The 20,077-nt window shown below is 41.6% G+C and overlaps 1 protein-coding gene across 1 annotated transcript in view; it reads left to right on the top strand.

Moving 5' to 3' along the window:
• The window catches only part of LOC116819460 (vesicle-associated membrane protein 1-like), an 86,672-nt gene extending 74,758 nt beyond the window's left edge, over window positions 1-11,914 (top strand). Inside the window, exons 2-5 of the mRNA XM_032771193.2 lie at window positions 273-396; window positions 5,061-5,219; window positions 7,047-7,098; window positions 9,246-11,914. Of these exons, the coding sequence (XP_032627084.1) occupies window positions 273-396; window positions 5,061-5,219; window positions 7,047-7,098; window positions 9,246-9,262 (352 nt within the window). The 3' untranslated portion in view covers window positions 9,263-11,914. The remainder of the gene's footprint in view (window positions 1-272; window positions 397-5,060; window positions 5,220-7,046; window positions 7,099-9,245) is intronic.
• Window positions 11,915-20,077: the final 8,163 nt, after the last annotated feature.

Below are 20,077 nucleotides of genomic sequence, written 5' to 3' on the forward strand. Positions count from 1 at the left end.
TGAACTGTTTAATGGGGAAAACGAGGGGAAAATTGGTCGGAAATCAGAAGGCCCCAATTTTCAAACTTGGTTCCCCAAAGTCAGGCAGCTAGTGTCTAAGTACAGAGTTAAGTGCCTAATTTTGGCCACCTGCAGTAACTGACAATTGATGGAAGGCTAGAAAACTCTGCTCTTTATCAGTGCATGTACACGCCTTGGACTGGTAGCAAAGTGAAGGTGCAGACGAATGAAATTCAAGGCATGCTCAATGATTTTCTGTGCTTCTGGTTTAGGTCAGTCCCAGCTCCCACCCAAGGTGCCGGAGGTTCCACAATTCCTGGGGCAGGAGGGCCTCCTCCCCCACCCAATGTGACCAGTAACAGAAGATTGCAGCAGACACAAGCTCAGGTCGATGAGGTGAGCTGCACACAGCTGGGGCACTGATGAGATTTTAATTTTTAAGATGATTAAATGACTGTTTGCCCAGCTAAAGATCCTGTTGCCTTTACTCAACTGCAGTGGAGGGGGGGGAGGCATCTATGGAATGAGATTGACATGAGATAAGGTTTTTAATAGGAAGATTGCAGAAGAGCTCATTAATAATCTTTATACCCCTAATACTTCTGCTCACAAAACAAATTGACTTAGAGGTTACCTCTGCCATTGTTTGTAAATAGCCAATATAAATATAAACCTTTTCTGGGATTACGAAGACATAGGCCTTGCCCCTGCAAACTATTCCTTGTGGGAAGGAGCCTGTGTCTGAAAGCCTGGGTTAGTTTCCAGGGTCAGGGCTGTAGTTAGCAATAAGGGCTTTATTTAATTTATTTGATTACTATTGAAAACTAAATTCAGGCAAAGACAACAGTTGAGCATGTCCACAGAGCAACAGCTCCAAGAAGTCCGCAGCTACTTTTTGAATGATTGTTCAGTGTGAGACCTAGTTCCAGCAAGGATTCCCTCTTCACTGGGGTGATAATTTCCCTTAAGAGTCTTACTCCTTGTCACGGATCCACAGGATCAGGGCTATGAGCCCTGCTTTGGAACAGCTTCTGGGAGGATCCCTTCAGTGAGCCAGACTACCTAAGGGTCTCACTCTTCCTTGAGGGTAAGTCATATGGCTTCACTGCCTCCATAGCCTTGACTTCTGGGCCTTCCGCAGTCCTGCTTCCCACCATTAACTCCTTTCAATGAGTCCCACTGAGGCGGATCTCTAAGAGAGATTGGTAAATCTTAGGGAGCAGCACATCTTCGACAGCATCTTCAGTGACCTTCATGCGGTGTTGTCAAAACAGAAAGGTTTATTGGTCAGCAGGAACCTAGCATAGAAAGTCCTTGGTTAGAATAGAGAAAAGAAAGTGGCTCTGGGCTAATCAGAGTGGACCATGCTGTTAAAGTAGTGTGTCCCTGATGGCTCTTGCTCTGAGTGTGTACCCTCTTGTTCAAATTCCCAGACCAGTCATACCTGGCCCCTCCTCAGTCCTTTGTTTGCCAGTTGATCAAACACAGCTGGATTCCTACAGGGAAGGGGAGTGAACCATGGTCATTAGTTGCTAGGTAGCAAATATCCCAAGGTTTGACTTTGCTATTGTCTTCATGGATTCCCCAATGACATGGGCCAAACTCACCTAGGCGCCATTGACACCTTTGTCATAGCCTGCCCAAGAGTAAATAACCTTTCCCCATGATTCATACAAATATTAAAGAAAATTCCCACTCAGTCACATTCATCATGCCAGCAATCATTTACCACCATATTCACTGAACTATTGAAGCTAATCCTGGGTGCAACCCATCCAGCTAATCTTGGGGTTTGATTGCTAATCTTGGGGTTTAATCATGGATGAGCTGCTGACTTGCCGTATGGCCAGTTATGTAGTGCAGACTTTAGATGTGTGTACTAAGTACAGTACGCTGAAGACTTCCTAGGCAATGGTCCGTTACCTAACTGAACATCATGTAGTTAGGAACAACTGGTTGTATATAACTCTCTCTTGCTCTCTGTGGATCCTTAATGCCAATTCAGACGTACAAACAGCAGTAATATCAATTCAGCTAGTGTTGGGATTGTCCCCAAATGCACCTTGCAAGTATAGGAAAGACATTTACAGAAATCATCCAACCTGAGCTCATTATTCATACAATTAATGTTATATTTTAGACAGAGTTTGCCTCATTTAGAACCTTCTTCAACTTCATGTCCTGGATGCTCTTCTGCTGATATTTGAGGCAGATCAGAATAGCATCCAACTACAGAAAAGTTTAGGCCCAATTCTTTTCTCCCGTTGGTTTTACAACAATGTAATTGCATTGACCTTAATGGAGTGACTTCTCATTCTCACTGTGGAAAATGAGAAGCGAATCAAGTCCACTGTGTCTCAGCCTCTGGTGGGACCCTACCTCTGGTCAGAACCATAAAATAAACTTCTCTACCCACGTAGACTGCATCATGAGGGTGCTGTGAGCATTTACGTGGCTCAGCATCAAAGCAAATGGCCCTCCTTGGGAGGTGAAATGTGATTATTTTATTGCTTAAAAGGAGCTACTTCAAATGCACTAATGGAGTTCTTCAAGCAGGAGAATGGAAATAGGTTACAATAATAGACTAGCCAAACCAAAAGCCTAGAACCCTCTGAAATTCTGAAGACCTGGTTCTGAACTTTGTGGCCTGAGGCACACTTTAGTTCTGATATGTTTAACTCAGGCCTACTGGAGTCAGCTTCATAGGCCACGTCTATACGGCGCGCCGTATCGGCACGTTACAATCGATTGCTCGGGGATCGATATATCGCGTCTCATCTAGACGCGATATATCGATCCCTGAGCACGCTTACATCGATTCCGGAACTCCACCAAAACCAACGGAGTTCCGGAATCGACATGGCGTGCCACGCACATCGATCCCGTGCGGTGAAGATGGGTGAGTACATCAATTTCAGATAATCGATTTCAGCTACGCTATTCTCGTAGCTGAAATTGCGTATCTAAAATCGATTTTCGCGCTTCGTGTAGACCTGGCCATAGTGATGAGAAGTTTGAATGGAGAGGCAGAATCAGGCCAATTGTCAGGGAAGTCACTCCCTGATGAGTCTGGTAAGTGGACAGCAGGTGACCATCAATCCCAGGGTGCACTTGAAATGTCCAGGTTCACTTCCATGGTTAGTTTAGACTTAAGAGATAGAAGTTGTTGTAGGTCTATTGTCCAGAGGAGACATATAAGGGAGCAGGCAGAACTCACTTTTGGGAGGGGAGGGGAACTCAGCCAATGGTTAAATCACAGGCTGACTAGAATCAAGGAGGCAAAACTTTGTTGGGATTTTCAGGAATAGGATATATGTATCAAGCCAGAGCCCTTGAACTTAATGAAACTGTGTTGATTTTCACATCTGAGGATCTGAGTCATCATGCTTTACTTTTATCTTGCCCACTTACTGCAAGTCTTTTCCTAGGAAATGTTTTTGTTTCAGTGTGTCTTGTGGCAAAGCATCCTTTAGGTGGCACCAAACACTTGCACTATGGAAATCAAGCAGAGAAGCTACAGTTTTAAAAATTTTATTAAAGGAAATGTTTGAAATGAAATATACACAGGTTGAGAGGGAAGGAACTGTACATCTGGGGTCAGGCTTGGGTTATGGGGGGTTACAGATACCGTTTGCAAAGATGAAAGGATACATACATATCACATAACTGGGGTGCAAGGGTTTTTAAGGTGTCAGTGAATAAGTGGGCTTGGGTTCGCCACCCATGGAATGTATAAGGAGTCCAAGTCAGTATCGATGGAGTGGATAGGTACATGGGTGGGGTGCATCCATTGGTCCCTCCGGGAAGGTTCCATTTCATTTCACAAGAACAGGAACAAATCTTCACTTGTGAGTAAACGTGAAATCTCACACTGACTTCAGCAAGGCCAGGATTTCACACTTAGAGCCTAATTCTGCCCCCACTGGAAGATAATGGGAGTTTTGCTTTTGACTTCAATGGGAGCAGGACTGGACCCACTATCTTTTGTTTTCTCTTGTACATAAATACAAGATGCATCTTATAACTAATCCAGCATGTAGGTTTTCACTGTGTCCAAAGTGTGTGTTTGACTCTACGTTTTTTACTGCTAATTATTATTCTTTTGAACAGATTGAATTAGATTAAGTACAACTGACATAGTCTGCAGTATTAATAATTTATAAAGAATTGCAAGCTAGTCTCACATTTACTGCTGCCATAAGTGGGAATAACTTTATTGACTTCAACAGAGGCTGTGCTTACATAAGCCGTTGATGAAGTTGGATCAGGATTTCTGTTTTTAAGCATTAATTGGCTAAAAATGCCCAATTGATGTAAAATATATTTCAATATGTATAAAATAACTGAATTACTGTGTCTTTTCCCTGTACTTTCTGTGTGTGTCTTCCAATCTATGCTCTTTTGGGCATCAGGCCTGTGTTGGTCTCCATGATAAAATTAACAAAGCCAAGAATTTTTCTATGCAAAATGTTCTTCCCTCTTCCAATACCAAATAGGATTTCAGACTATAGTTGGAAGATCATCTTTTCTGAGAAGGAGCTCATAGGTTGTGGTCGCTCCTATTAGAAATTCTTGTCACGCTTACTTCTATAGTTATGACAGGGCAACTATATTGTTAAGTCATCAGCAGTGAAAACAATAGTTTTAGGCTTGTGTTCCTAACCAGCACCATGAGGTAGCACATACTGCAAATGTGCTGGTGTCTGCTCCGTGGTAGGTACATCAACCAGGTTCCTGTGACAATAGCAAAGCAGCTAACTGGGTTAAAGCACCAGTGCATGTTCCTCTAAAAACCTTCATGGAAATAACTAGCATACATTTTAATGTCTTAGTATTTTATAGTCTGTAAGGACACTTGAGCTCAGCATGATTATGTGCACCTTACTGTCTGTCTAGGGCTCCCTTGAGTAGCCCCAATATAGAGGAATTGTGTATATAACAGCAAGCCATAATTTCTACCTTGATAGCAAAGGGACCCTTTCCACTCGCCATGATATGTCAGTTCTATGAATACAGCCTTTCCATGTATGGAGTGTGCTAACTGAGGGTTATCTTTTCAGGTGGTGGACATCATGCGAGTAAATGTAGACAAGGTTCTAGAAAGAGACCAAAAGCTTTCAGAGCTTGACAACCGGGCAGATGCATTACAAGCTGGTGCCTCACAGTTTGAAACTAGTGCAGCCAAATTGAAGAGAAAATACTGGTGGAAAAATTGCAAGGTAAAAAGGATAGGTATCTCTTGTTAAATCTGCCGCATATTAATTGTTTACTTTCACTTTGTTCTAATGAGCCCTTGTAACAGTAGGTTGACTTTAAATGACCCTTTTTCTTAATGCTGAAAAGTAAGATATATTACTCTTTAAACCAGTAGGATAATCTTTGGAAGCTATAGTGACTTTGAATAGAGATAGACTTAACCTACAGTGTGGCTCAGAGAACCACAGATCTTTGTGCTATATGAAATTTGAATCATAATTATGAGGCTTCAGCCAATTTCTGGAGACAAGAATGGGAGAACATAAGAATTACAATACAGAATCAATCCAGTGATCCATCTAGTCCAGTATCCTGCCTCTGAAACTGTCTAGCACTGGCAACTTCAGAAGAAGGTACAAGGAATACTGCAATAGGCAGTTATGGAATAAGCTTTCCCAAGAGGAAGTTTATTTCTGACTTTCCCCAAATAATTAGAAGTTGGCTTCTATACTGAAGTTTGAGCAGTTATATGCCTTCCAAAGCTCTTGTTAAGTGTCAGTAGTTACTATCTTAACTCCAGCCAACTTTTGGATTTCACAAACTCTCTAGAACATTTTGCAAAAGTTGGGGGTTTCATAAAAGTTTTTAGATTTTTTTTTGCAAGAATTTCCCACCCCACCCTCATCTCACATAATTCAAACCCAATTGTTTCTGTGCGGAAAATTGATTAATTTAAAAATCTAAGTGTGAGAGCATGTGACACGAAAACTGAAGAAATTGATACAACATGCAAAAACCTCAGCCCCAACACAATAAAAATACACTTGAAAACATGCACAAAGCCAGTATCTGCATAGCATACATGAGGAGTGGAGTGGAAGAGCCTTTCTGTCCTCGTGGGGATTGATGAACCTCTTTCTCCTTCACGGAGATAAGCTTCTGGAGGAGGAAGCCACTGGACCCAGGGCCTCCTCAAGCCACCGTGGGAAATAAAGGAAGAAGAGAATCTCTTCAGCAGGGCTAGATTAAGGCTAAGCAAAGACTGAATTCAGCAAAATCTTGCCCCTATCCCTCAACAGACTCATCCTCTCCCTTGAACAAGGAAGACCCCTCTTCCTTCCCATCCTGAAACCACCTATTCTTCCACTCCAATATCATCCTTTCCAACCCCCACCCTCCCCAGCCCTCCTTCTTCCTGTACCCATACCAAACACCCATCTATATGCCTCCCCAGTGCAAGCCCCAGCCCAGTTGCCTGGCTTCATTTCTGTCTCCCCTAGAAATCTGTGGTGCTGCTGGCAATTCACCTCCTTCCCAAGTAAGACCAGCTGTCCCCAGAGCTGGATCCTGACCCCCATCCTGACCCCCTGCAAAAAAAGTAAAGTGAAGAAAGCTCCAGACTTCAGGAGCCAGAGGAGGAGTAGAGGAAGAGGAGAAGTGGCCAGTACCAATTGTTGACTCTTCCTTCCATTAGGGCCTATCTTGACTCTCACAAAGTATGTGCTTTTCAATTATGTTGGCTAATCCAGTTATTTTACTATGATTAAAAGCCCTGTTGAGATACTGGTGAATACATCTGAAGCCATATTAGCTGGCCATGTTGTAACTTAGGCTACAACACAGCCAGTGAACACAGCTGAAAACATGTTAGCCTGTATCTTAACAGATGCTCTCTCTGATTCTCGGTCCTAGGAAATGCTACATTTGGGGCCTATGAAAATTGATTACAGGGTGTCTGTGCAAGGACTAAGAACACTGGGACAGAGTGAACAGCCCACCTAAAGACCAAACAATGAGTGACCTTTTACAATGCAAAGACCTCATTTTTCTTCCTTTAACTCTCTTTATAGATGATGATCATCCTTGGGGTAGTATGTGCAGTCATTCTTATTGTAATGATAAGTAAGTAATTCATTTTTTACAATCCAAATAGCTCTGTGATTTCCAGTGTCCTCATGTCGAAAAAAATAAAATATTTAGGAAGATAGTCTGACTGTGAATATCCCTTTCAAGTGTCCTGCTGTTATAAGGAGATATACTGTAAATTTCACTGAACATTCATTGACCATGGGTTGGAAACATCCGAGTTTTAATGGCACCCACTCTGTTATATTACATAGTTTCTCCCAGTTTAAATGTCACCATATCAGGATTAGATAAACTTTTGTGCAATCTCAAAGAGCTTCAATCCTACTCTCATTAAAATCCATGACACAAACCCTATTTACATTAGTGGGAGAAGACTCACTCCTGTAAATTAATTCACTGTTATAGAATCTGAACAGCAGGTCAAATTTTAAGGTACATAGGGGTGCTTAGTGTGATGCCAGTCAATGGCAGTTAAGCATGTAGGTGCTTTTGAAAAATCCCACAAGGTGCGTATCTGCATCTTTAGATATCTAAAACCTGGCCCAAAGCTGCCTTGAGTTCTCGGTTACACAGGGAATATCTTGTGTCTTGTATTCCACATATCTATATAATATCTGGAAATAGAATATGAACAGCGGTCACAGTGGTGTAGGCGGCAAAGCAAGAGATCTCATAATAACAGGACTCTGTGTTCAGATTTCATACACAGATAGAGACATTAGTATGAGAAAGGAAGGATTACAAAGTCTTTTCCTTTCTAATATACAACTCTGTGTTAGTAACAGCTGTTATGAATGAAGTTGTTTCTTTTATGTAACTTTAATATGGCACTAGATATTAAAACTGGGGGGTTGTTCAGTCAGACAATAGTGCCAGTAATCCAAAAGAGATTTAACAGCAAGTTGTGTTATGGGTATGTACTAATACCTTCTTCTCAGATTACCTACTTCACCTTCAGTCTGTGTATGTTTGCTTCTGTTATACTTACAAATGATCAGTAAACATGAGTTAGGTGCATGATGTAGTGTATGAGTTATATAAAAGCTGGCACCACTATGACCTAGAATGGTTTTTGGGTTTCATAATTCTGAAGCTACAAGAATGGAAATGGTAGCACAGGTAATGGAGGCTTAGCCATGCCAAGTATGTGCCCACTGGTTTCAGTGGGCTTGTACCCGATACACCTAAGCCATGCCTCTGCTAAGGCGACTACATTGGTATTTATACTCACACTAGCTCACAGAGAGCTAGCCCGAGTATGTATACGCAAGCATGGGAACCACACCCCTAGCTTGTAGTGTAGACATAGGCTATGCTTTGAGGTTGTTTATATAATTGTTAGGCTTAGTGCAATACTTGAGAGAATCAATGCTTTAAGGCTCAGGGGCATACATTTTTTCATAAATACTTCTTTGCACTCCAGGTTGTTGTTTTTTCCATTCCAGTACTGCTTAGAAGTCTCTCTGTATGTACATACTTTGTCTTACTTTAGGACCCCACTAGGCTAGGCACTGTATATACACATAATGAGAGACAGTCCAAGCCCCAAAGAGATATCAGTCTAAATAGACAAATCAGATAGAGGTGGGAGAAAGTAAGATATTATCCCCATTTCACAGATTGAGAATTGAGGGGCAGAGAAATTAGGCCCTGATTCAGAACAGCATCCCTATTCAGGACAGCACTTAAGGATCTACTTAAATCCCATTGAAGTCCATGGGATTTAAGCACTTGCTTAAAGTTAAGTGTGTTCTTACGTGCTGTCCTGAATAGGCACCTAAGTGACTTCTCTGGTTCCTTAAAGCACAGTATCTGGTACGGGTCACATCCATTTCACTGGGCTAAATGTTGCTGTGTAATTAGAGCTTTATCAGGCTATGATTGAAATTGATTGGAGTGGAGCCCTTGATTTGAATGACGATAGGATCACACCTTCAGTGATTTACCCAGCACATTTATTCTATAGCTCAGACCACCACTCTTTCCAAAGCAGCCCATTCCCAGACATTGGGATACCAAATACAAGTTGTTATTGTAATAACACGACAGTATGCTCCTTAGGCAGAGCTGTGCTAATGTGCTTGCCTGTTTTTTGACTGTATATGCTCATGTCTGTGGACTGAAGTTCAATATTAACTATATGATAACATCTGTTTTCTTTTTCCTTCTTTCCTTCCTAGTTTATTTCTGCACATGAAAAAGCAACGAGGGGAAGGCTTGGCATGGCTTGGTTCATCTTTTCTGATGTTCTCTTATTGAACTCTGCTTTTTAATTCCTGGTGTCTTGGGGAGTTTTGCCTGTAATAATCCGTAAGCATTCAGTGTAGTGTGTTTGGTATTATGCTGTTTCCACATGAAATTGTACCAGCTAAATACTGCCAAGTAATTCCATGCGTTGTCTTATCATTGAGTCTTAAAATGCATCCACAATGATCTTCAGAAACTAATATATGAAAAGCATCTTAAACTTTTCAGAATCATAAGAGAGCAGTTACGGGGAAAGTCCTTACTTTAAAAGGACATTGTCATGTAGTTTAGGCCCAAAATTAAGATTTGCATTAAATAGTAGGGCCCAAATGGTCAAACCTGGGGGCCTAAATTAGTCTTCAAAATCCATATCTAAACACACAAATAAACATGGCCTGATTCATCTAGAGCACCTGCTGATTCTGTTTTAGTCAATGGGAGTTGCAGATGTTTAACGAATTTGAATGTCAAATTACTTGTATTTAGGTGTCTAAATATGGACTCTAGAGCCTAATTTTAGGCATCCAGGTTTGAAATTATTTGGTCTAGGTTCTGTACAACAATAAGAATGCTTTCATGGATTTAAACTTTCCATTGGGTTGTTTCCTATACAAGCACTGTGGCAGCATGCTAGTGTATGAGAACCAGATGAGAAGCAAGAATGACACTGACAAGAAAACAAACGTCATAAATAACCAAAAAAACTTAGATAGTTAATAAGCCAAGATGGCAGCCCTCAGATTTATGGTTAATGTATGGCATCTGAACCCCAGTTCTGCATACACTTATGCCCATGTTTAACTTCAAGCACATGAGTAATCTTACTGAAGTCAGGGGCTATGCCCGTATGCATCAGTTTTCAGGATTGGGGGCCTTTTCCCATGGAATCTCACCAAATCAACCATTTGAAAATCAATCAGTGGGAGATTGTGGGTGAGAATTGTGGTGGGGAGAACCTATTAAAGGACAGTTCTTTTATAAAGTGGTCCATGGAATGAAAATGTCACAGAACTGCTGATCTGAGGCATTATTATTAGTGACACAAGTAAGGCAATCTATATAAATCTTAAACGAACAGCATCCCCTTTTTAAAGGGGCTCTGTTGAGATTTTTTTTTATACTTTTTTAAAACTCACTGTTTATATTCTGTTTACAATGGCCCTTGTTGATTATGGAAGTTTGAAACTGAAATAGATTTTCATTTCAATTTTTTTCCCATTGTCCACACACACACACACTGGCCTGTTGTTATAGAGTTGCTCACAAGTGGGGAGCTTCTGGCTTTGTATTAGAATTTTTTAAGCACTGAATAATTTGTTTAGAAGAGGGAGGGAATACTATCCAGAGAGAATGATATTGGTTTTTGTTTTCAAACAAATATAACAAATACAAATAAAGATGTGTCAAATTTGGGGCCTAATGATCCTGACAGGGTCCATGTAGAGTGATAACTTTTCTGCAGGATTTTGAAAGGGTAATTGTTGGAATAAATACCTGAAGAAGTATTTGTTTTTTTGTTTTTATCTTTGGCTGCCATAGCCAAAATTTGTAAATGTATTGATACATCTGTAAATATTCTCATTGTAAACCACCATTAAATATGGTGTTAGAGAAGACCCAAAACAGACAGTTAAGCCAATCAGTATATATAGACGAATGTGCCATTGTAATGGACGTATATACAAATTGTACTTAAGCAGATTTCTGAAGAGAAAATAATGGTTAGTTGAAAGCTCTAGTTACTTTATTGGTTGCTGTCTATTCATTGCTTTATTTTTACATGTTCCATATGACATAGAGAAATAGCAGATGCCCACAGCCTTAATGAAATGGAAATGTCATTTTGAAAGTTACTGATGTATTACCGGGCTTAATGATATGTCCTGCTTACTTCAATCCTGTGAGGGAATAAATGCACAAACTCCGAAAGCTCATTGACACAGGTTAGAACGTTTGTTTACTCTAAAGTAATTAAGGGCCTGATCTTGTGAGGTGCTGAGTGCCATTCCCATTGATTTGGCAGTCTGCAGGATAGGGGACTTCCAGAAAAAGGCTAAGCAGTCTAATCTAAAAACTATTTTCTAACCAGCAAAACAATTGTCTGTCTCTTGTAAAAAGTAACTGCCACTCTAACATTTAGTAATACATTACTCCCTATGTAAACTGATTTATTTCCATGAAATTGCTAAAAGCTTGTATCGATGAGGGATATTTGCACTAGTGTAATTATGTCTGTGTAGCTATACTAGTGAAAACCCTAATGCAGCCACACTGCCTTGGTGCAAAACGTGGCTTGCACTGGTGCAGAACATCTACACTGAGAGTAGTTAAATAGGGGAACCCCCCCCCCCATTCTGTATACACAGGCCTAAATTACTGCTCATTGTGAGTAAGGATAGCAGAATTAGCCTCTCTAGGTTCTCAACCAGGAGTACACATACCCCTGGGGTATGCAGAGGTCTTCCCCGGGGTATATCAGTTCATCTAGATATTTGCCTAGTTTTACAACAGGCTACATAAAAAGAACTCATGATGTCAGTACCAGGGTCGGTGCAAAGATGTTTCGCGCTCTAGGCGAAACTGCCACCTTGCTCCCCCCGCGTCCCCACCCTGAGGTGCCCCGTGGCAGCTACCCCCCTCCACCCTGAGGCACCCCACCTTGCAGCAGCTCCCCACCCCAGCTCACCCCTGCTCTGCACATGAGCACGAGCACCCCGAGCAGGCTGTTGCCACTTCACTTCTCCCACCTCCCAGGCTTGCGGCGCCTAAGCTGATTGGCGCCGCAAGCCTGGGAGGTGGGAGAAGTGAAGCAGCTCACCCCTGCCTTGCCTCATCCCCGAGCACACCATGGTTGCTTCACTTCTCCTGCCTCCCAGGCTTGTGGCACCAATCAGCTTAGGCGTCACAAGCCTGGGAGGTGGGAGAAGTGAAGCAGCGACGGCGTGCTCGGGGAGGAGGCGGGACAGGGGTGAGCAGGGGTGGGGAGTTCCCCTGTGTGCTGCCTCCCCTTACTTGCTGCAAGCGGCCCTCTCTGCGCTCCCCTGCCCCAGATCCCTCCGCCTAAATGCCGGCGGGGCCTGGGGCAGCCGAAGATCGGGCTGCCGCGGTTACTGCTGAAGAAAATGGCACCCCCCAAATCCCAGTCCCCTAGGCGACTGCCTATGTTGCCTAAATGGTTGCACCGGCCCTGGTCAGTGCAAACTAAAATTCCATATGGACAATGACTTCATAGTGCTCTTTATATAAGGCTATGATTTTGGCATGGACAGGATGCAGGCAATAAATAAAACCACAGAAAAGTACACAGGGCTAGAGTTTGGGGATAACAAGCAGGTCAATTGCCCAAGGCCCCATGCCACAGGTGGCCCTGCAAAGCTAAATTATGGGCATCAGGGCTCGGGCTTTGGCTTCACAAGTGAAAAACAGGCTCACATGTCACTCTGAAATGTAAGTACAATATTTATATTCCAATTGATATATTTTATAATTATATGGTAAAAAGGAGAAAGTAATCCTTTTTCAGTAATAGTGTGGCTGTGACACTTCTGTATTTTTGTGTCTGATTCTGTAAGCAAATAGTTTTTAAGTGAGGTGAAACTTGGGGTACTCAAGGCAAATCAGCCTCCTGAAAGAGGTACAGGTCTGGAAAGGTTGAAAATCACTACTCTAGGGAAAGCTATAAATCTAAAGGGTAACAAATCCCAACTAGCGACTGAACCAAAGTAGGAACTTTAGGGGAGGATGGAAAAGGGGAGTTGGTGTTCCCGGGTAGCTCATGCACATTGTAAATCGCACTAGAAAATATTGACTGACTTATATTTCCAGGATTGCAGAATGTGCACTCGCTCTCTTTTTGGGCCTTCTGTGGAGGTGTCCTGCATCTCCTAAGTAGTGTACTGTAATGTGGATCATTGCTAGACCTCGGAGCTTATCTACAAGGGGAGAAATTAACCAGTTTAGCTATTTTGGAATGACTGCTGTAGCTATTCAGGTAAATTTAGCTATTCTGGAATAACTCCACCAGGTGGACCATCTGTTTCAGAAGAAAAGTGATTTATTCCTAAATAATTACTTAGCTTTGAAAGTGGAGTAATTATTCTGGAATAAAGTCATTTTTTTTTATTTTGGATTAGAGTGACCCCTTGGGCAGATACTCTGGAATAGCTATGTCGATCAGTTTCCCCACACAGAGAAGCCGTCAGCAAATAATTCACAGTGAACTGTTTATCCACCAAATGTCACCTTTTGTGTCTTGCAAAATGCCTGCCAACAAATTAAAATGTCCTTATCTTTGGTAATGGAATGTGTTAAATGAATGTTTTTAACTCTATGGATTCATCATGAATAAGTCACTTGTTAGTAGTTGACCCTTGCTATTTGTGCTGTACTAGCTAGTTGTGATTGGTAAGATAAGTCGCACAGCAATGTTTCTAGTCCTTGACTGGATGAGTGAGCAAGCACCTCCTTCCCTGCCCAGCTCATCTTCACAGCTTACAGAGAGGGACTGCTGAATGGCTTCCAAATGGGGGGATGAAGTTGCTCAGTCGGTGGTAACATGGAACTGTGAAATGCTATATTCTTCTGCATTGTGGAACCCTGTAGCTGTAGCGTGATGCAGGTTACAATCTATGACAATATAAAACAAAAAACCCACTGCACCCACCAAACCACAGTTGCATATCTCATTAGTGCTGGAGCCATGATTTATTTTTCTTCTAAATTTAAAATAAGTCAACCCAGAACTACAGCTGCCTATGAGAACGTCCAATAAGTGTTATGTATGAGCAAGGATGAGTTATTAATGGTTAGAGTGCAATGGGCCCAGTTATGATTGCTCTAGCTCATATGTGCATGGGTGGGGCTGGTAAAAGGGTTCATGGGGTGCTTCTCCATCCACACCCCAGCAATTCCACAGAGGAGGCAGCCATTATTTGGCAGTCTGTGAGGGTCACCACCTGGGGGATTGAAGTGGGGAACTTCAGTTCTGAAAGTATGAGTCTGTACAGTTAGAGCTAAAGAGTCAGGCTCTGTAACTGACCACTGTACCAACCTCTCATCTTTTGGGGATCAGGCAGAGGGGAACTTGTAACACATGCTGACCCTGACCATTGGATTACACATGCACAACAATGAAGACCAACTAGCACCGTTAGCAGAGTACACTACACCAGAGGGTGGATGGCTGAGGAGGGGTATGGCCAGGATTGCTCTAGCTAGCGCACATGTGCATGGGTGGGGCTGGTAAAAGGGTTCATGAGGCGCTTCTCCCCCATGCACCTGTTGCAGCAGCTCTGCCCTTATTCCACAGCTGTTACAGGGGGTGCTATTGAAGCTGTTCCAGTGGTGGTATGTGCTCCTGTTCTGCACAGACATAATATTTCCAAGGATCCCTGCTTGGGCATTTGACTTTTTCCCCTTCTAACACAACTCTCCTTGCATTATTTTGGCACTAAAATGTAATATATGGTATGTAAAATGTGAGTGAGTTAACATTGCTCTGGGAACGCAAACCTTTGCACTTCCTGACATGTCTATCTAAATATGTTGCTATAACATAGGTTTCTTCACTTAATAGTATTAGGCAAGGGTACTGTCAACACATTGCAAGTGGCATAATTAAAAAAAAATCTTATAAAGATCAGAACTATAGCCCTGACCCCACAGGACTAAGACCTATTTAAAGACACTGTTTAATCATTTTTAAAGCTGGCATTTTTAATTCCTTGGGATCTAGTATAATGTTAATCCTATAGCAGTTCAAGGCTGATGAGGTCTTTTCTAAGCAGGCAGAGCTCTTGGCACTTCTTCTTTTTTTAGACCAAGGTCTGGGATGAGTGATTAAAATACCTGCAATAAGTGAACAACACTGTAATAATTACAGTAGGAAAGAAGTATAAAAATTAAAATCCAGTACATGTCTAGCTTGACAGCAAGGGGAATTCCCACAAATCTATTAGCAGTCTAGCTCTGCTCCTGAAGTGTGCTGTCGTTTGCATGATAGAATTTGTATTAAGCTCAAATTATAATTTCTTGTTTCAGTGCTATCATTTTAGGACAAGATTGTGACATTAAGCCGCTATCCTTATTCAGGTGACAGTAAGTAGGGGCTATGAAATGGCGCTGTCTCCCAGAAGTATATCTGCTATGGCAGGCAGAATGCCTCCAAGAACTCTTTGGAAGTATTGGCCTCAGTGGCCCCTTCTTCACCCTTTTACAGGGTGAATTGGCCTGTGTTCCACCCACATGCTAACCTAGCCCTTCTAACCAATGAGAGAGGTGTGTGCGTATAGTCCCACCTTCTCCCTTACTCCCCTCTTTGGGGATCTAGGTCCATGCTCTGCATTAGGAGCTCTATCTTACCAGTTGCTAGGCATACTGGCTCTATCCAATATTAAGCCTATGATTCCACCTGTCCTTGTGCACAGGCATGTCTCCTTTCACCTGTGCAGGGGTGTAGGGCTTTAATTCAATCCTTATTGAAGTCAATGGAAAAAATTTCCCATTGAGTTTAGTAGCCATTGGATCAGGCCATACAAAGGAAGCGGAAGCTCTTTGTACTTTCCCTTCCTTTGTCACCACATAGAACTGGGCACAGTGCAACCCTAACTGTATTCATTTTAAAAACCTATAGTTTAACAAGCTCTGTATAGAAAAATAATTGTCAGCATCCTTCAAAGAGTGTTACCTACACAGGCACTGCACTAGAATTTGTAAAGGAACAAACCAACACTACTCAGAAATCATTCTTTCCTCCAAATTGCCTTTCCCAGAAACAGTTCCCATTTCATTTCAAAAGAGGTTCTTTCTACAACTAATTTCCTGTCTATAATTCATGAAAGCAGTTCTTCGCTGATGCGCTCAGTGGCTTTATTTCTCAGCTGTGAACCAGTGAACTCCCTGCTTTAAACACACACAGATCTAAGCCTCCCAAGGAGCTTACATTTTTTTTTCTGGTTTGCTAACATTGAAAAGCTACATCTTACAATAAAATGGAAAACCTAAAAAAACTGTGGCAGTCTAGTTACATACAGTTTTGCTGGAGTAAACACTTGGTTATTCAACAATGACTCATTTCTGCAGTAACCTCATTCTGTCATGACTTTATCACATGCACTTGCTCGCCAAAGCAACAGACCCAAATGCTGCACTCTTTTAAAACATGAAAATATTCTCATAGCTAATTCATAATTCTCAAGTAAAATAGTGAAGCCTTTGTAAGTTCCGTAAGTGTAACAGAGCAATGTGACCTTCAAAGGGAAAACACTTCAGAGGATATTAAAAATAATTATGAAAAAGTCTGCTAACTCTTTAGCTCTAACCCCATTTTCCTGCTTCCCTGCTACCCCCACTCCCCATGAGGGTAACCAGGTGTCCCAATTTTAGGGGCTTGGTCTCATCTAGGACCCTATTACCCTCCACGTAGAACCCTATTTCCCCCCCTCACACACACACACTCCCTTGTCTCGAATTTTTCACACTTGCTATCTTGTCACCCTAACCCAAATACTCTTTGTTCCCCATCTGCTTCAAAAGCCAAAGAAGGTAATTCGAATTTCTGCTTTTGGAGCATATTGTGTAGGGGCAGAGTGCATTCAAGAGTGCATTGGCCTAGCTTCACTTCCATTTCACAGAAGTTCCCTGAATGGATGTTTCACCATTCACTTCAGTGGAAGCAGGGTTGGGCCCATGCTGAGCCCTTTAGAAAACTCCACCCATAATGCCTTCAAGTCTTCAGACTGGTTTCTTATTGGTCCTACAAGTGAGGTGAAGGGCAGAGTATGGTCCTGCACCTTTATTTGACAGGGAAAAATGGAACAGGCATGATGCTCGCCATGGACTGATGGTTATCCAGCCACTTTTGCTAAACCATTCAGCGCATCTTGAATTATTACATGGTCATTTTAATTGGCCTTTTAGTGCCTTAAATAACAGGCCAATCATCAACATTGACAGAAGAGGGAGTAAACCACACAATGATGGCACAGTAATGCTAGCACAATAAGGGCAAGGTACTAAACTGGGACGAGTGGTGAACGTCAATGACATGAGTTAAATAAAGCAAATGGAATTTAAAAACCCTGAAGGTTATTGAATGATTTTGTAGCTGACTATACATCAGTGCCCCTCACCTACATAAACACAGGGTTCTTGCTGCATTGTTTAAGTCTCAGTCACATAAAAGGGTCTGGTGTATAATATAGCGGGCACCATTCAAAACAGCCATTAGTGCAAATGGGAGATGAATTTACCTCCTCAGAATTTGTCATTTAAAGCATAGGAATATAAGAAATATTGCAGTAAAGTGAAATATTGCAGTGTGATAACTGTATTTTTTTTAAAGCTACCCATTTTGTGTCTAGAAAGCAAAGCCATGCATTTGCTGTTTGAATTCCAGCAGCGCCCTAAGGCCCCAGTGAAGATCAGGGCTCCATTGTGGTCAGTGCTATACAAACACATATGAAAAGTCTCTGCCTCAAAAAGTTTACAAAACCTCAGTCTGCCAGGAATAGGAATCTGTTTTAGTTATAGAAGAATTATTTTTTTAACTACTAGTTCTGCTCCAACTTCTACACTTTTTTCCATTGCTAGTTTACACCAATTTACCTCCATCAATCCATAAACCAAAGTTGTGGGAGGGGATGCTGATGGAGGAGAATGGAAAAAATGTGCATAGAATTAATTAAGGCCCCCAACATGCATATATGATCACTTGTTTTCTAGCTTGTGTGGTGAAAAGAACTTGAAAGAGTTAAGAGCCTGGAATATTTTAATCCATCTTCTGAAGTTAGTTTTGTCAGCCAATAAATTGCATGTTTTTCTAAAAGAGAACCCAGTAACAACACCTGCTGTCATTTTCTGTCTATGATCAGTAGGATATATTGCATTTAATGGACCCATGAATTTACAGATTCACAGCATGTCATTGCTTCCAGTGCTTTGGCTATTAATTATAATATTGATCTGAAAGGATACAGCAGTTTTTTTCATTTGTCACTGTATTGTTGGCTTGATCTGAAGATTTAGCTGTAGGCAGTAATTAAGATGGGCCCTCCAACTGTACAGGGAGACAGTCTGATGTTTCAAAGAATTAAGTACAGATGTTTATGATGTTTTAGGGAAATTCAGGGTTCAAGGCAGAGACATAATAAGCATAGTGAGTTTGCATGTAGCTGTTGTTTTTTACCCCAAAGATCAGTTATGAAAGAGCTTGGTAGGCATAAAAAAATCCAAATATTTAGTTTCAAAATCCTATGCATTTATGAAAAAATATTGCTGTAGTAAGACAGATATGATAAGCCTGACGTTATTGTATGAGTTCTCTTCCTCCCACCTCCCATGCTAAAGAATGGGATTAAAAATAATGAAGAAAATATGGAAGTGCCTGAGAAATGAGCACAAGTTTGCATAATAAAAATCTGACTCATATTTTGGGATGACAATTCATATGACGCCACCAATTGATTTTCAGAATGAACCACATCCACACAGAAATATTTTGTCTAGAAAATTATCTTAAGAATTTTGTCTTACTGAAAGGATAGACCCTAACGTGCCATTTAACCTGTGGCTTGAACAATCCTCTTATCTGTGGGAAAAAGATTTCCCAAGAGAAAGCAGTTCTGCAGAATTTAAGCTTTTGTTTTTAGCCTTTATGGTCATAAAAACCACTTTCCAAATATGAAAGAGCAGATGTAGAGGGGCTCTGCTGCAAGCTGTCCCCAGGGGCAGCTCTAGGCATTTTGCCACTTCAAGCATGGCAGGCAACCCTGAGTTTAGCAGGCCAATGCTCAAACCACTGAGTTAAGTGCAAAAGAAAAGAAGTCAGTAGTGCTATTTGGAAAATTTTTCTGTTCAATGACAACATAGGCCAACTTCTGTAGTGCACTGTGGCCCCTTTGCACTATTCCAGCATGCAAAGGGACTCATAAAAAGGGTGAACCTATTACCCAGGGAATACCTTCAACAGCCTCTAGTGTAAGAGGCATGCCAGGAATACGCCAGCAGTGTCATGGATATGGCTGGAGCATGCTACACTTTGGCTAGTCTCAGTTGCTATAACAGCCTCCATTTGAAGCCATTACAACTTAGAGCAGCCTCAGATTGTGCCAGTGGTCTCCAGTACCTGGCCTATTGTCACAATTCAGCTCTGAGGAAGGGAGGGAAAAATTATTTTCCTTTTTTGTATTTATTAAGCTTGTCAGCACATCTAGATAGTTGAGAGTAGTTTTGCCCTGCTGAATCATAAAAGCTCAATGTAGACATTGGCATCCCGGCAATATATGTCCTGCATCTCTAGTTGAAGGCTATTAGCTCCAAAGTCCAGTCATCTTTGCACAGGAATATTTATCATCTCCTTCCCCACATCCTCCCCAAGAGATACTAAGGGAAATTTCAGAATAGAAATATTACGTGAGAAATTAAGCTTGTATCTCTCTTTCTGGATGATCAGAAGAGAAAGAAATAGGCTTTGTATTTTAGACAGGTGATGAAAAAGTGAATGTCTCTCTTACCACCCCACTTCTCTATAAATGTTCTAGTTTTCTAAAAGGTTTTGTTGTTTTGAATGTGGCATTTGGTAAATAAGAAGCAATTTCCACTAGACACAGATTCATACAGTAAGCCACCCCCCAGTGCTGCCTGTGAGACACTGATTTACCATAAAGATTAGGGCAGGCTGTGGCTGAAAATATTCCCTGCCCTAGATTGGAAAAATGTATATTCACTTGGCCAAATTCTACCCTTGGATGTGCTCAGAAAAGCCCTG

The sequence above is a fragment of the Chelonoidis abingdonii genome, chromosome 8 (assembly GCF_003597395.2).
Source record: "Chelonoidis abingdonii isolate Lonesome George chromosome 8, CheloAbing_2.0, whole genome shotgun sequence".
Taxonomy (NCBI): domain Eukaryota; kingdom Metazoa; phylum Chordata; order Testudines; family Testudinidae; genus Chelonoidis; species Chelonoidis abingdonii.